Source organism: Microtus oregoni, unplaced genomic scaffold (genome assembly GCF_018167655.1).
Source record: "Microtus oregoni isolate MIOR12 unplaced genomic scaffold, Mior012 000036F_ref0000092, whole genome shotgun sequence".
Taxonomy (NCBI): Eukaryota; Metazoa; Chordata; class Mammalia; order Rodentia; family Cricetidae; genus Microtus; species Microtus oregoni.
In genome coordinates this window covers 23,381,469-23,399,831 of record NW_024543095.1, presented here as the reverse complement: position 1 = coordinate 23,399,831, position 18,363 = coordinate 23,381,469, and the positions used below count along the sequence as shown (strand labels likewise).

General features: G+C 40.5%; 1 protein-coding gene across 2 annotated transcripts in view; it reads right to left on the bottom strand.

Annotated features, from left to right (window-relative positions):
* Wdr70 (WD repeat domain 70) overlaps nt 1-18,363 on the bottom strand; it is a 197,363-nt gene that overhangs the window by 14,343 nt on the left and 164,657 nt on the right. For both annotated transcript variants that reach the window (XM_041631318.1, XM_041631319.1), the window contains 3 exons: nt 3,571-3,671; nt 1,968-2,047; nt 30-146 (listed from right to left, as the gene is read on the bottom strand). In XM_041631318.1, the coding sequence (XP_041487252.1) occupies nt 30-146; nt 1,968-2,047; nt 3,571-3,671 (298 nt within the window). The remainder of the gene's footprint in view (nt 1-29; nt 147-1,967; nt 2,048-3,570; nt 3,672-18,363) is intronic.

Sequence of the window (18,363 nt, the reverse complement as noted above, 5' to 3'; positions counted from 1 at the left end):
TGCCAGACAACTGGCTGGACCGCAGTCACCTGGGCCTGCGACAGGAGGTTCTGGCTTGTGTGACTTCAGGGGGTCCAGTCTGTCCTTCTCCAGCTGTTTCCTCGTACTTCGTTGGCGGGGCTCACGGAACATGGGCAAGGCATGAGCTGTGAGAAGTCACATTTGAAAAATTTCATTATAATAATAACCCTTCATCCAAAAACATAACTAATGCATGACTAACTGGAACATGAAATGGAAATCATAATGACAGCCTTCATTTAATAATAAAAGACAGCCTTACTGTAACCAATTAGCTAATTTCGTTTGATACCAGACTCATTGTTCACCTCTGTTGGCAGCTAATGGCACTCAGGAAACACTGTCATGGAAACACTGGTGAGTCTCAGCTCCCTAACCATGGGTTAAAGCTCAATTTCTGTGGTTTTGAAAACACTTAACGGAACGACTTTCTTATTTGTTCTTACAGCACCCAAATAAGAGTAATGCCAACAGTGTGCCTGTCAGTCCTCAAGTTTCCTCAGATGCCTCATAAACACTGGAATCATTTCACACGTTTCTGAAATGTGACCACTGCTCAGCAGGGAGTGACAGCACTGAGCAACCGGAAGGGAGGAGCACAGTGCACTGAAAGTGGGATAAAGGTTGCCTTGAATGCAGGGCTGCCTGACTCTCCCTACCGGCGTGGTCACTCGGCCCTCCTTCCACATGGTTGGTGCACAAAACAAGAGGGGGATAAAAATTGGGCACATGTGTTCAACTACTGTCAGGGGTTCACCCAGTTCCAGAATTAAATTCTAAACATAAAAATAACATGGATTTAAGGAGAAACTATGTAACATTTGGGGGGGGGGGGATATTGTGGAATATTAAATAGCTATCTTTTTGTTGACCTGGAATTTCCTTCAGTCAGTATTTACAGATTTAAACCTGTTTTAAAGGAGAACATGTTTTCAGGGGACTGGAGAAGACAAAGGTTAAATGGAACTTATAGTCTCAGTGAAACAGCTCTAACACCTCAGAAATTCGTCCAGTCACCCACCTATACAGTCTACCCTCCATCGCCCACAGGAAGCCATTCCTGCCTTGAGTCAGGGAAGCTAACCAAGCACATTACCCCTCAACACTGTCAGGCAACATGACACACAGTATTTTTAGGTAGGAAAAAAATATTTTCACTTCAAGTGGCCGAAGGATAAGTGGGCCGTGTGTAGTTCCGTGTGTTGGACTGGACGGCCCCAGTTTAAGACGTCTACTCTTGTAGAAGGTCATGGGATCTCCTGACTGGTCAATAGCCCCATGGAACTTGGTTTTACAAGAGACCCATCAACAGAAAGAAGGCCAGCAGTAGAGTACTCCTTGGGCTTCAGTCTGAGACACAGGTAAAATCGAGACGGCTGGCTACCCTCTACTCTGTGGCAACCAAGATTCCCTTCCTGGCCTGTTAGAGGTCTGAGGCTGTGGTTTTGGAACATAGGCCTGCCTATCAAATTAACAAGGTTGTATGACCCACCTGAGAGAAACCGCTATGCTCTGGTAAGCTTTCTCTTCACACTTCAGATTTTATACAGAATACAAGATTCCTTAACTAATTTCCCTGATAAGTTTGTTGTTCTACATCACAATGCCAGTTCATAGTACAAACAGACAAGTTCAGGGCTCCTAAATCTAAGTCCAGCACTCTTCTTGTTTTTCATTAAATTTATCCATTAAATAATATGTTAGTTTTTAAGATGCTGTGATAGACTAATACAAGCAGCTCAGATAGGTGCTTCTCCTTAGGATGAGGAATTACATGAAGCAAGCATCATTTTCTGCAAAAAAGTCAAGAAGCTAAAGTATATTGTCAGAAGACTTGTACCTGTGTCCACATGATAGGAGATGATATAATTGGTACCAGCACTCTAATAAATACGACAGCAGAGAAAAGCACTGTAAGACAGAGAGGAATGCTAACAGCAACTTACGGGTAATGATGTAGTCCTGGGTTAGTGTCTCAGCTTGTTTTGCCTTCCGCTGGGTTTTAACTACACATAATTTTGCTCCCCTATAATGAATGAGTTAAAACAAATTTTCTTTAGTTAATCTTAGGAATGGGCAAAGCTGAAACACTGAATTTCTGGTTCCATTAGAGACTCCTCAAAACATTTACGCACATACATGTACACACACACACACACACTCCCTACTGCTGTATCTCTGTATATAGTTGAACCCAACAGAAATTACTCTATGAGAGATGTAGGCAACACTGAAACATTGTAAATTCTTGGTCAGTTCTTCTCTCTCTTTCTTTCTTTCTTTCTCTTTGGTTTTTCGAGAAAGGGTTTCTCTGTAGCTTTGGAGCCTATCCTGGAACTCGCTCTTGTAGACCAGGCTGGTCTCGAACTCACAGAGATCCGCCTGCCTCTGCCTCCCGAGTGCTGGAATTAAAGGCGTGCGCCACCACTGCCTGGCTTGGCCAATTAATTTTTTAAATCAGTTTTAAGGATCCCATACAAAACATAGGTCTCACTGTAGTATTTTCATTAGTCATGAGATGCTTTTAGAAAGAGTCCATGCAGACCATCCTATCAAATCCTTGACTTTCTGGGGTCTTGATGATAATGATTACTAAATCCAGAAATTCAAGCCTACTAGTCAGTGTCCACCACCAAGTGAAAGGTTGAAAGGGGTGTCAAGGCATTAAAGACACAAATTTAAAGAGGAACCTACAAAAATACTTTTAAAACATAAGATGATAAAGAAATTTTACAAATCAACCAACCTTTTCACCATAAAGAACTGCTTCTATTTAGAGCAAAACTGTGGTCAGTGAAACCTTGCTCATGAGGATTAGTCTCTTCTGAAAGCATGTAAGACCTTAAAACAGGCCGACGGGAAGAGCACAAATTCAGCATGTGGATTTGTATACTAACACAAAGGTTGCCCTTTGTATACTACCAGAAAGACCATCTTCTTTGGGGTGGTAACATATGTCCACCCGTGAAAAAGAAAATGGAAACAGCTGAGGATCTAGATGAGCTTTCATGAAGTCTTCGGACCTTGGGATTGAATTGATTTACCTATGTTTGACCTGGCGTGAGCTAAGGGCTGCGGGGAAAGTTCATGCGCTGTTCCCTTCTGTTGACACAGCATAACCTTGTCCAATATCCAAACCAGTGGCTGCTAAACACCAAGTGAGAAACGTAAGAAAATGGAAGAGCCGCTTCTGTTTCTTGTGAGTGGCCGGTGCCCTGCCTTGTTAACCCCGCACATGCAGCACTGCTGATGGACGCCACTGTCCAGGGTGTACGAAGAGCAGGGATTCCCCTCCCTGCACTCAGTGTCTCAGCCAAGGGACTGCAAATCCCTGGGGAACTTTGGCTTTGAATTCAGCGCAGATCAAGGGTGAGATCTAAATCCCCTTTAAAGCACAAGGCCCGGAGTCTGAGGCTTTACTTTGTACCAGCTGCCTTTTCTAAAAGGGTGGATCCCCATCAAAGGGGGAAACGAATAAAAGCAGGGTGAATCAAAGCCCTCCCCCCAGTTGTTGTCATCCATCTCAAACAGGCAATTCCTATGAAATACCTCTGACTTTTGTTGGGGTCATAATACACTTTTGCCAATCCATTTCCAGTTCCAACCATGATCTGGTTCAGCTTTGGATGCCACAGGCAGCGGACAACGCTCTAGAAAGGACAGGTATACAAGTCAGCTCAAGATGCCAAATAAAAATGAGGGGAAGGAGGACCCCTGCCGGTACTCTGATGGTCCATTTACTACATCAAATGCCAGTGTGAGAGTAACCATAACTTTTCAGATACTTTCTTCTACAGCACATCATGGCGTTACATTCCATCCCACCTCTTATTATCCATGTGAAACCCTCAAAAATACAAGATGTTCACTTCCATACATGACACCCCCCCTTTCCTCGGAGCCAGTTAGGCGGTCCAGTTCATGTGAGCCTGGCATTGTGGAATACTGGCTCCCTGTGAAGTACACAACCACGGCTGATTTAGATCTGGTTTTCATGCTCTTACGCACACAATATGTCCTGCTGGACTCAGATTGAGGCCAGGTGGTTACTGTTTTATTTGGTTCACAAAGATCCAAGCCTCATTAAGCTTTTTTTACAAAGAGTACATATTGGTGGACAATTAATAATCTCTCCCTGCCTGTGAGATAAAACAGCAAAGCCATGACAGAAATAAAGCAGATATCAAATGCAAAGCCTTGATAGTAACCTGATGGAAAGCTATATTTAAAGAGGTGGCTCACTGGAAGCTATGACCCTCTGAATTCATTTCTGGTGAGGAATACGCGGTGCTCTGGGGCCCCAAAGAACCTGGGCTCTGAGTTCTCACAACCTGTTTTCAATTTTGTTTGGGGTAAGAGGGAAGAGATGGGAGGGACAGCACAGAGAGACTCAAGGGGAAATCCGAAGCTAACACTGGAAAGCACAAACACCACACACCAAGTTCTACAACCCTCATTAGGAGTAAGACGCGGGAAAGCATTAATCCAACATCCATCAACAGTTCACTTCCTTACATACTATGTATATGAACTAACGGGGAAAGAGGGTACAGGTAGACACTGACATCTGGGGTTCTCAGGGTAGAATCAAAGTCCTAGAGCTCTGTCTTGGTGGTTGGTGTTCTGTAAGTCTGCCTCTAACCATTCCTCTCTTTCATTATGAGATCCCTTTAGGTAGAAATTCTGACTCTCATCTGATTGGCTATAGCTAAATAACTGCAAACCCCTTTCTGATCTTCCACAAAAACTATGGAGGAAGCTAAAAAAGAGCCTGCAATTTTCTAATTCCCACTCAGCAATATTCTAAGGTGGTTCTTAAGTTGTGTGCCACTGAAGCGGACTGAGTCATTCAACAGAGAGTCAGGGTTTGCATTTCCCCACTGGAAGCAGGGTGGGGACGGGGAATATAAGTTGAAAGGGCAGGTTTTCCCATTGCTTTAGCTTTCTGTTCACAATTTTCCTCATATCTATGGTGCTGCTCTCCAATGACTGCTAACAAGTGCTAAAAGGAAAACAAGAGCCCAGAAATGGGAGAAATACTTGAATCAATTATACTTGACAGTTGGGTTTTCCCTTCTCCAACTTCTCTCTGGTTTACAAGTATTTAGTTAGTTCTAGTAAGGGGAGAAAGTATGTGCCAGAGCACACGCGCAGAGCTCAGAGGACAGTGTAGGAGTCTGTTCTCCTCTTCCACCATATAGTTTCCGGAGGCTGAACTCAGGTCGTCAGACTTGGTGGCAAATCCCTTACCTGCTGAGCCATCACAACGGACCCTCTTCTCTCTCCTCCCTGTCCTCAGCCCTTCTTTGTCACTGATGCTTTGTGCATACGGTCATGGAAGGTACTTTAGGATGCATATGTATAAAGTCAAATTTTCTTCCTAATAAACTGCTCCAGATTGGTGAGATGGACTTAAGTGTGTCAACAGCTCATGCCCCACGGGCGCTGTGCCATGGAGACCAAGGGAGAACTCTGCCTAGATCACTGTACACTTCCTGGTGTCGGGTATATGGAAACATGGGAAGAGTCACAAACACAACTTTCTAACATGGGGCTTGTGTAACCCTACCTAGGATAAGATCACCCGAGCCAGCACCACCTCCCTCCTCTGCTTAAATGTCACTTCTCACGGCCTTATTTAAAACTATGATCCCTTGAGCCGGGCAGTGGTGGCGCACGCCTTTAATCCCAGCACTCAGAGGCAGAGGCAGGCGGATCTCTGGGTTTGAGGATAGATACTCTGGTCTACAGAGTGAGTTCCAGGCTATCCAGAGCTACACAGAGAAACCCTGCCTCAAAAAAAAAAAAAACAAACAAACAAACAAAAACAATCAAAACCAAAACTATGACCCTCTAACTCTGTTCACTCTGCTTTTCTTTAGGTCATAGCACATATCTTTAATGTAGGCTGTCCTTTGTTTATTATTTATGCTCTGCCTTCTCAACTAGAATTCATGTCCCATGGCCAGAGATCTGGATCTGTTCTGTTTGACACGACATTCCAGGTGCTTAGATTAGTGTCAGTGCTCAGCAAACAAGTTAAAAGTTGAGTGTGGCCTATCCCTGAATGGGTTGCTTTGTTAAGCAGAGTTGGAAACAATTTTCAAGTTAAAAGTAATACCTTTCCAAGAGGAAGAATCTGATTTCTGCTTTTCACTATTATAACCAACTATCATACAAATCCAGCAGGGCTGGTTCCTTCCTTCTGTAGCCCTGGCGAGAACATAGGCATGAACTAGAGAGCAAGGGAAGGCACGTCGGGGCTTCCAGGCGCCTTCAGAAACCCCAGCCAGTTGTGAAGAGCCCCAGGACAATGTTAAGGGCATGGCTTTAGAGTTCTCTCTCTTCCTTGGTTCTCTAGAGGTCTGACTAAGCAGTTACTGGTTCTCAAATACGTTTTCAAGTGAGCAGGGTGAAGAATTGGAAAAGATCCACAATGTAGGCCTGATAAATTCCAAGACACCCAGCCAAATAGGCAGTTTCCAGGGGCAGCAGGTTACTGTTACTCTCTCCCTCTCCACCAACCGCTCAGGCCAGCAGACCAATGTCTGGTTGCTTTCCAGGGAGCCTGAAGGCATTTCACCTCTATTCCTGCTCACATCCTTTATCTCCAGAGCTCTGAGCCACACCACACACTCTGCTCAACACAGGCTCATAGGGACAAGCACTCTTCTCAGGCTGTAGCAGGGAGAGGCAAGTAAGAGCCCTTGAACTAAACAGTTCTTCCAGAGATCTATCCACTGTGCAATGAGTAATCAAAGCAGCCCATGAGGGGCCTGTGAGCAGATTCACTTAGGCAAAGGACACTTAAGGCTCAATTACCTTAAGACTGGTTATTAATCAAATACTACAGGGATTCCAAAACACAGAATGAAGAGACAAAATTCAAAGCTAAAGGTGGGTGGGCCTTTTTGTTTATTAATATTTATTGTGTGTGTTTAGCTAACCTTTGTAAACTTTGCAGCTAATGCGCCTCCATACTTTGTCCTGTCAAGGAAATGCATCTTATAGCAGAGAGTTGGCCATTTGCCAAACCAAACAATCCCTGAGTCGGTGGCAGCAAGCAGAGTTGCCATACTGCTAACTTGTCAAACACACATACTGGGCTTTGCCTAACAACAATGGACACGTGCCTGCTAGGAGCCCAGGCCCATTCGAAGACAGATGAGCTATAAATCCACAGAAAGAGTGCAATCACTCTCAGCTAACCAGACCACATCCGTCCTCTTTTTAAGAGATGTTTCTTTGGCTAACACGCCTGGATCCATGACATGTACTGATCAGTGCTGCAAAGCAAGAGAAGTGACATTCCCTAATCAAGGGACCAGAGAAGATCCCAGAGACACAAGACCTGCAATTCCAAAGAGAAAGGCCTTACTCCAGATTAGAACAAGCAAGTGGCAGAAGGCCACTGCAACACAAGAGCTAGTTCTGAATTTAATCTGCATGCTATGCTATAGTGATTTGCTTAATTAAACTGTTTTATTCTTTCACTGATCCATTTCAGCTCACTGAAACATGTGAGTCAACTAATGGCTACCGTTAGCTGTCAAAGCTCAATTCCATTCTGGCTTGAAATTAGCTTTATTTTTTGAAAACCCAAACTCACTCTTGTTTTATTTTAGAATCTGGGCATGCAGAGTAACCACAAACTGTCGCAAACTACTTAGCTCTAGCAGCTGCCACCAAGACATAGTAGCTAAGGTTGGAAATCGTAAGATGTCCAGGATGAGTTACAATCATGAATATGCTCAACACAGAGATCTTCCAACCCTGCAGAGACCAATAGGAAAGCAGGGATGAAAAGAGTAGCACATACTACCAACAGCATCAAGATTCAAAGACAGGAATTTCAGAATTACTCCTCAGCAAAAGTGAGATGGCCACAAAAATTCCAAATAATTATTTCTGTGGTTTCCTAGTTTAAGTGAAACCATGGAAATGGGGAGAGGAAAAGAAAGGCAATGATTGGACATGTGCTGTAGGACACGAGGAAAAGAAGCTGGATTTTATGTTATTGTTTTATTATATTTACTTACTTATATATTGGGGATACATGTGCTGTGACAAAAAAAAGTCAGAGGACACTTTCAGAAGACAGTCTGTCTTTCTAGCATATGTAGTTGAGGGACTGCACTCAGGTTGTCAGACTTGGGGACAAACGTCTCCTCTTGCTAAACAATCTTACTGGCCCTGGAAGTTTATCCTATTTGATGTAATTAAGTCTTTACAAAAATAGTACATCACTCCATTTCATAGATGAAAGAACTGAGATTGTGAGTGAGTAATGCTTCTGGGTTATATAACTTAAGCCAGAGGTGAGGGATGGTCCAGGTACCTCCAACTCCAATTTCATTCAGGTACCCCGATTTCAATTCCATCATTCATTTCCTTATACTTTATATCATGCAGAGCCTTATATTGAACAATGAAGAAAACTGGAAGGTTTTTAATTATTTCCAAACCTTCCTAACTCTTAGCAAGTTGATTTTAGAAAAGAAAAAAAAAGGGGGGGGGGGAGGGACTGAGACTGTGGCTCAATAGTAAAATGCTTGACTAGCATTCAAGAACCTTACATCTGATCCCCAGAAATGCAAGGGGTTAGGGAGCAGATGGTATCACTAAAAACAAAACAAAAACAACAGAACAAAACAAAAACCTAAGTTCATAAATGTTGCTATAAAAGAATTCAATGTCCAAGCAACATCTTAGATGTGCGTGATATGTGTATCTAAATAGTATCATTAGAGAGAAGCCCATCATCCTTAATAATTTATATCTTAAACACAATTAGGTTCAAACACCACTTCCTGACCTTTGCCAGGTGCTGACCCTCACTGAAAACCTCACTCTGTCTGTGCTCTTCTGGTTTTGTCATGTGGAAGAAGAACGAAGAAGCAAACCCCGATTCCTTGGGAAAACATGCATTTTCAGTGATTCCCCATAGCCAGCCTGTTCATAAAGGAGAGGCCCGTGATCAGGCAGTCCTGTGCATAAGAAGCCTTAGCCTCGTGGCCATCCTCAGGACTGCCCAGGACACTTTAGTGGCCGTGTGTACAGTCCACAAGAGTAAGAACACAGAACAAATGAAGAAGACAAACAGAAAGGCGAAGGTACTAGAGAAAAAGCACTCCAGATTTCTACAAGTCTGTGATCTAGTTCACAGGAAAAGAAAATTGTTTTCTGCAGTAAAATGCTGGGCTAGGGAAGCAGAGAGTGAAGTGGGAACTGCTTCAGTTCTTCCAGGCTATTAGTCTTGTCCTTGCTCCCTTCCCTCTCCCACAGCCTTGTTTTCCCCAACCTTGGTAAAACACACATGGGCCTGGGGGTTGGCCTCATCCCTCTGGATTCAGGCAGTAAATCTGATGATTAAGCTACAGTCTTCAAAAAATAAAAGTCCTCAACACCCACCTGGTTCCCATAGAAACGTCTCCTGGATGGAGAGAGTAAAGGCAGACACTTTCTCTACACTTCTCTTCTCTGTCTGGTCTTTTGAGGTAGGGTCTCACTGTGCAGCCATGGCTGATTTCTCTCCACATATCTATCCTTTTATCCATGCATACCCCAATTTCAAGACAGTCCTACCATAAACTAGACTTGTCATTTTTCTTGAAAATCATTTTCCTTCTCTGTACAAATAATTCTTTCTTTGATAAAGCAGACCAAAGCCTGAAGGGGAAAAGCTGGAGCACTCTCATGTCTGCAACTCTGCACCTGCCGAATCCTGACAAACCAGTGCTTCTCAGCCTTCCTAATGCAACTCTTTATAATACAGTTCCTCATGTTCTGGGGACCCCAACCATAAAATTACTATCACTGCTACTTCATAACTGTAATTTTGCTACTGTTATGAATCATAATGTAAATATCTATGTTTTCCAGTGGTCTTAGGCAACTCCAGTGAAAGATTCATGTGAAGTCCTCAAGGGATCCTGACCCACAGGTTGAAAAGACAATGTGCTTTTTAAAATTTCCATGTTAATTATCATATTAATTCCCAACAAACCAATGGAAAACGTATCTATTAAGATCAACTTACTGTAGACTGTACTTTAAAACTGAGATATAAAACCAATAAAGCAGCAAAAATCTGGAACCTGGTAGTTGTCCTTGATACTAAATGAACCACATCTGTATTTGATAATGAACTTGAAGGATTTCATCACAAGAAGAATTTCTCAGAGAAAATAAAATGTCTCTTGGGTAAAAGAAATTAAACACAATTTCCCTCATCTAATTCAAAACAACAAACGCTAATTTGCTCTAGTCCCAGAACTTGAGAAGAAATTACGATGTCTGGTAATTGCTTTTATTAATGAGAGCCTGGGAGCAGAAAACAAGAGGACACTGAAGCTGGAATCCACAGTGACACTGGTGGGTGGTCTTCCCGCATGGCTCAGAGACCAGAGGCCTGACTAGGGGAGTCCATCTCCAACAACACAACGCCTGACTGGTGGGCACAGCACGGGTTACTGGAGTTGCAAGACAAGGAGGCCTCTCAGACCCGAATGGCATTTGAGGTAGGTACTGGAACCTCAGGCCAATACTACTAGCAAAGAACAGCCATATCTTTGAATATCACGTTACAACTGACAAGTTCCAAGTTCTAAAAGGGTCGGTCGATTTCCTCTGTCTCCTTGAAGACTAAAAAGTCAGTGTTAACATTTCTCTTGACTAAGTGAACCAAACTTGATCTTTTATCTTTTTAATCTTTCCTTCTGAATTGTGATTTTTAAAATAAATCTTTATTTTATTACAAAAATTGGAAATGAAATCATCATTCGCCAAAATTAAGCAGACCTAGAGACTATACAATTTAATGAACTTATGTACATAAGGACTGGTGTTTTGTTTTTGCAGCACTTATATTATCTTGGAGAATGTTTTCTCATACAAATTTTTCCAACCCGATCAAAATTCTTATAACCTAATCTACACAGACTTAGGCCCTTTATCTTTTATTTGTCTGTATTTAGAGATGGAAGTAATAATATTAACCAGTCTTTTGCTTATCTGAACAAAACACAAATGTATATAACATATTAAGTCTCTAACTATTAAACATATGTGTGATCAAAGAAAGGAAATAATCAAGCAAGAAAAATTTTAAAGAAATGAAAAAAAGAGTAGACTCTCCTCACATAGATGAGATATACAGGGCATTAAAATAACATCATTTATCTAATAGTACAAGCAAATATGTTTTAAATATCATATTATTTTATTTATCCTTTTGAGATCTCAAAAGCTCCTCCTACAAGACCATTTTCTATGATTCCAGAAAGGAAATACTATCCTGAGGTATATGTTAATTATAATCTGCTCATGTGAAAATTCGGCCAGAGCTCTGATAGAACAGCTGGAAAATGTGTTAGGACAGACCCTTCATCAGGATGGAGAAGAAAACCTCAGCAAATCCTACAGGACACCGAGTCCTTCACTGGCCCATCAGGGAACACAGAGTGGTGCTGCATTTGATGCCTGAGCACTAGGCATTGCTATATGTCTACAAATGATGTGAAGACTAATGTATTTTCCTGTTCATCTTCAAGCATCTATAAACCAAGATGGACTCATGAAGCATATGCTCTCTCTCATCACTGGTTGCTTTTTAAATCAATTATTTCTATTATTTTATGTGACTGTTTTTTTTTTTTTGCCTGCATGTATATCTGTGTACAGCTATGTGCCTGGTGCCCACAGAGGCCAGAAGAGAGCATTGAACCTCCTAGAACTGGAGTTATTAGCAGCTGTGAGCCACCACGAAGGTGCCAGAAATCAAACCCAGAGCCTCTGGAAGAGAATATGGGGCTCTTAACTGTTAAGCCACCTCCCAGGTTCTTTGTCTGATTTTATAGAGTAGTTAACTATGCTCATTCTTAAGGTTATGTTATCTAGCTTCTGATTATTTATCTGGCTTTGCCATTGGTCAGCATGTCTACACAAGGAAATGCAGTCACATTTAAACACTTGTGAAATAAAACATAAGCTTTTGTGGAGAGAAGGGAATAAAAGTTTCTACTTCATGAACACAGAAATACTGCTTAAAGGTTTTAAAAGACTAGAAACAAAAGCAGAGAGTATTCTTTGAGAAAGCTGGCACTAAGGAGTAGTTTTAAGCACCCTGTTAGAGGCAAATGTCCCCAGAAGTGACACACTGGACGCCTCCTCTTCCTAGTTCTCATTCCTCTCAGGAAGCCTGGGACAAGGTGACAGCCCTTCACCCCATCTCACATTCCATCACACATGTTGATTTTTACAGACAGAAAGAATTTAAGAATTATGGGATTATAGAGGCTTTCAAAAGTGAGGTCCCAGTCAACCAGATGATCTTAGGGAAAGTTACTCAGCTATAGGATTAAATCTTGATTCTACAGAAAGCACTATTTCAAAAAAGAATGTCAGGACTCTAATAAGTGTACCTGAATTAAGAATCCATTTGTTGGGAGTGGAGAAAAATATAAACAAAAAACAATACAGAAAAAAAAAGAATCCACTTGTTAAACTAAAAATTGTCTTTTTAAAAGAAACTAAAAAAATGAGATAATAATCATATATTTGTCTCCAGTCTGAAAAAAAGATATTGATTAAATACTTTAATTTAGAAAATTCTACTTTAAGGGGTCTTTTGCCTGCATGTGTGTCTTTGCACCATGTGTGTGCAGTTCCAGGACGGGGCACTGGACCCCTTTAAGACAGGAATCACAGACTGTTGTGGGCAGCTGTGGATGCTAGAATCAGACCTGAGTTCTTTGGAAGAGCAGTTAGTGCTCTTAACTACTGAACCATGCTCCCAGCTCCTTAACAAGAGACTGCGGTGTCAAATGCTAACAGGTAATGCTTATTTACTTCAAGCTCAGGGCGGAGGTGCACACCTGCAATCCCAGGACTCAGGAGGTTGAGGCAGGAGAAACATGAGCTTGAACCCAACATGGACTACACATGATTTTTTTTTCCTTTTTACTTCAAATCACTGTATATTTTACAATAAAGCACATTAATTAATAGTATAACAACCAAAGCAAATTATATTAAACAGAGTTTAGATTGCCAATATTTTTAGCATCTGTAGCAAATTTGGATTTCTTCCACTGAACTCAAACACAGTTATTTTTAGTAAGTGCAAAAGAGAGAATCAATCTCAAATTTTAAATAAGCAGACAAAACAAAATGTGCACTTCATTCATCAAATTACAAGTAAATTATATTTATGACATCCCAAATTATTTTCGAAATCATTAAAAAATACAAACAAAAGAAAGTGAGAGGAATTAGACCATTAGGTATAAATCTTAAATCTCAATAAGAGAACATTCTATAATCAAATGCAATAAAAAGTAAAGCAAGATCAACAAAAACATTTCTAACAAATGGCTACCACATACCAAGTGCTGTACTAAGCACAAGGAATGTCATGCACTTACCACACACAGCACCTGCAGCCCCCTAGGGGCCCTCCCAGTCCAATTGAGTCTCTGGAAAACTTAGACTGTCTGAGAAACATTATCAAAGATAATGGAGGTGCTGAGAAAATCCAATCCTCAAGGAAAAGTTTTTGAGTTTTTTTTTTGGGGGGGGTCCTTATTTTAAGAATAAGTTTGGTTTGCTCAGACAAGAAAAGACAAGAACAGCAACTTTATAATCGTCAAGGAAGCAGTGGATATTGACCAGCTGTTCCCCAAGTCCAGGAGGACTGGAGTAAAGGATGTGGGCTCTAAACATGAGAATGTGAGGCTAAGGAAAGGGGGAAAGGAACTCTTTGGGGAGGCTGTAAAAATCTTCTGTGAAAAGCAACTCCAGTTTTTTACACAGGGCAGTTAAATCATAGTTCTCAGGGAAAGACATGGACTCTATAATAATGTGGGGAATCTGCAGAAAGTATGCCCAACTCCAGACAGCAGCTAATTAAGTAAAAGCCAGTAGCTCGCAGTGGTATTGCTGTCAAGGGAACATCCCAGCTACATGAGTGGGAATCTTCCTTTCTAATTAATGGCCTATAGTTTATAACGGAATGTCAAGTATTCCATTCTCAGGGCTCTTGCAAGTAGTCACAGATGGTATAATGAAGATGATGTCGATTCTGCTTATATACAATATGTCTTATAAATCACTCCACTATATGCACTCTTTAGAAAAAGGTGAAGTTCATAATATAACAATTTTCAAAAAAAACAATACAATGGGATCAGCAGTACACTAGTGCCTATCATCTTCTTTTCTTAAAATATTTCAAGACTTGATAAGGCAGTTACTAATAGACGAGAAGGAAATCAATGGCTCCATTGCTTCCAACACCTATGTGCCTACAGAGGGACATTCTTTAGATCCTGAGTACGGCTGCTATCGACCATTCAGAGCGTGAAACCTTCAGGTTCTTTGAGAACAAAACAGTCATTTCATTAAGTCCTTCTTGGACATTAGGAGGCAGGCAATTGAAGCTAAGTTATAATTACATGCAAAGTATATGTATAAGCAGGTTCCTTAAGGAAATCCCAAGAACGAGCTTAGTGTCTTTCTGGTGCCACATCTTCTATATTATGAAGGCAGCAAAACCAGAATTCTGTCTTTCACTATAATGGATAGCATCTTTTTGCCCTGGCGATTAAAGACTGAGCACTGAGCCAACAGATAATGAAACACTGTCCTAAGAGCAATGCTAGGCATGTGCCAGTGCTACACTGGCCAGTTTACACTAAATACCAACACCTCCTACTTATGGAAGATGAGGAAACAACTTAACCTCTGAAAGCCTGCCTTCCTGTTAGATAAACTGCCCTATCACTTGGCTGTGATACCGGCTTTATTACATTAAAATATGTTGATTAGGTTCCTTCTAGGATCTGCATTAATACTTCAAGAAGCGAATTAAAGTGAAATATCATTAAGCTGATATCACTTTATTCAAAAATACATAATTCAAAGCAACTGATATTCTCTAGGCAACCGGCAGCCTGACTGCTCTATAATAAAAATCAGATAATGGAAAACTAGTTAATTCAAAGCCCACATTTTCCATCTCCTTGTGTTTTGCATTAAGAAGGTTTCACTATATTTGAGAAGGCAGCTAAATGCCAAATGCAGTCTTCAGAGTCTCGTTTCTTCTGGCATTTTCACTGTTGGTAGCTCACGTTCTCTTGTGTATTACTACTAGGATAAGCCTGACCTGGCATAGATGCTACTCAACCCCTCTACTTTTAGAAGCTTTCAGGGTGGGGCAATTTTGCCTGAACCAGAACTCTGTATCACTAAGACATGATTAGTCTATTCCCTGTAGCAAAGGAAGAACAGATGGAGTCCTCTGCTCCTTCGGAGACAAGCTCTCACATGCTGGGCTTCAGTAATTTGTTTGAAGTGAATTCCCAGATCACATATATCTATATTCAAATGTAAGAACAAAGACACATTCCAAAGGCAACTCTGAGCACTTCTGGAATATCCATTTATTTGAATTATCTTTCTGCCCTCCTCCACAGGCATAAATAATAGAGGATGGGTATAGTCTGAATGGTCATCACTTATAAATTAAGGTAAATAGCTAGCTTCATGAAGGAGCTTAGCATTTATGGCCCTTTTATATCCATCTGTTCTTCCTCTTCAACTTTTCACACTTAAATACCAGTATTCTCCCCTAGTAAGAACACACATGAGGGGCTGGAGAGATGATTCAGTAGTTAAGAAAGAGCACTGGCTGCTTGTCTAAAGGTCCTGAGTTCAATTCCCAGCAATCACATGACAGATTACAAGCATCTATATCAGGGTACAATACCCTCTTCTGGCATGCAGGCAGACATGAAGATAAAGCACTCATACATAAAAATATGCAAATAAGTATAATTTAAAAAGAACACATGTAATATATATACTGTATATAATAAGATGCTAAATATATTGTGTGTGATACTTTTGTGGGAAATTGGCATTTTCAATGCTTAAAGTAATATATATAGCAATTTTATTAAACATAGATGCTATTAATTTTAATGTCACATCTGAGAGAACCTATGAGTAGTGGGATAATAAATATCTAAAAATTAATCTTATTTGCAATGGAATGTATCTATGAAGAATGAGATCTTAGGGTAAGGGAGGACGTGAACTCAAGTTCTCTTCAAAAATTCACAAGATTAAATAAAGGAGACAGCCATTACTCTCATGGAAAGTATCTGTTTGTATTATTGTATTTGAAGACACGGTTCACTAGCCCAGGCTGGCCTCAAATCACACTGATCCTTCTTTCTGCCTTAGCCCCCTCAGAGTCAATGAACCACCATGGCCAATTCTTGTTTTTGAAAACAGAATTATCGACCTTACTTTTTCCTCAACAGATGTAGACAACAATTTCTATTATCAGATAAATTGATCCTAAGCAAGAACTTTCCCCTTTCTTTTGGTTAAGTATATGAACTTTGACACAACATAATTTTATCAAAAGTTATATATAATCTAACCAATATGCATGAAAATAAATGACAATGATAAGCTGGTAGTAACTGAGTCAATAAATAATATCATAAAAATCATATTGTTGTCATCTATCTACCTAAAATTACGTGCACACGTGCATGTGTGTGTGTGTTATCTGTCTGTATATGGGGGCGTACAATTGGACAAAAGGAAGATTCCAAAAACAACTGCACTTGCATTGTAAAATGTGTGAAAACATTGCTGAATGCAATGAAAATAATAAAATTTAAATATCTGCCATCTCCTACTGAAGGAGTCGAGGCTCTCCATGGTGAGCCTACACTAACTACAGAACGGAAAATATTCAGACTGGCACAATGCACAAAGTAGAGTTGAAATAAGACTTTTTAAAAAACAGTTTCAAACAAAACATAAAAAATACACTTGTTAAATTTTATTATTAATGTTGGGATGTATATTTACTCACGATATACCATGGCGTGCATGTGGAGTCCATCCTCCCTTTCCACCTTTATGTGGGCTCCAGGAATTGAACTCAGCTCATCAGGCCTGTGGAACAAGTGCTCTTATCCACTGACCTATCTAGCTGGCCTGCACCTGCTATATTTTAAAACGCTGTTTTTGGACAAAGACTATAGGCCACATTTAGTCAATAAAATTTTAATTGCAGAGATCGACATCTCTTGGTTGTAAATATTTGGGTCCACATTATGTTGAGCTTCCTGTCCTACATTATAACTACTTAAGAGTAGTTTGTTTGGAAGAGTAAAGCCAATCATGTTTCCCTAAGGTGAACGGACAACATCTAGGATAGACATTAAATGCCACTGCCTGTATATTCACTAACAGTAGCAACTGTTACTGCTAAGAGTATCAGATGTTCCCTTTTATAAAAAGCAAAACTCAACAAGAATCTCCTCACTATACTGAATCATGGAATTACTAAAAGAATAATGAGTGTTGGGGGCTTTGATGACAAAACATCATACAATGAAAACAGTCGTCCCTTACTCCCTTTTGACTCTTCTAGCAAAGTGTCCATGCTTTATCTAGTCCAAGGGATGTGTTTATTTTCTTACATTCCCAAGAAGCCAAAACTTGAAGCAACAGGTCAAAAGGGCAGTTTAAACCCTTTAGCCTAACATTCTACTATATAAACAGACACGGAGGCTGTCTGATGTTAACGCACCCTCATCACCACCATCAATCAATGATTTACAGAGGCCTTTTCAAGCCCTGTGGTTTTGTCCTTGTCTCCATGTCTCTCTTCAACTATCTATCCAAATGGATCTGAAAATCTGCTTCTTTGCTTCTCCAAAATGACTCGTGCTAATATAACGTATATTTTATTTAATGAACTTTTCCCTTTGTTAGTGTCTCTTGGTTTGCTCTCTCCTCTTGTATGTTGTTACTTAAGGGTAATCTTTATACTCTTCTATACCCTTTCCTATCAAACTCATCAGCCAGTAACCATTTCAGCTATGAATTATAAGTGATGCTCCCAAAATGTATGCACTTCTTCTTATGCACTAAACTCATTTGCCCATCTGTAGTAAAAATGTAAACCCAAAATAAAACAAAAACTTACATTTTCATATCAATAAACAGGGTTCAGTGTCTTTCCTAAAGGTACAGACACAGGTAGACAGAAAAGATTGTTTTGGCAGCGGACAAGTACAGTTGAGAAAGTCCTTGAATTCCTGATCTCCTGCCTTCACCTCAAAACTGAATGCTGGGATCACAAACATGCACTACCACATCCAGTCCATACCATTCAGCTCTAGGTACTGAACTCAGGATTCCCCTATGGAGGCATACTACCAACTGAGCTACATCCCTAGTCTTAAGATAAACTATTATCTCATAAATGTTCACTAAGATTTGAAGTGAGAAACCTCATTTCATATATAGATGCTC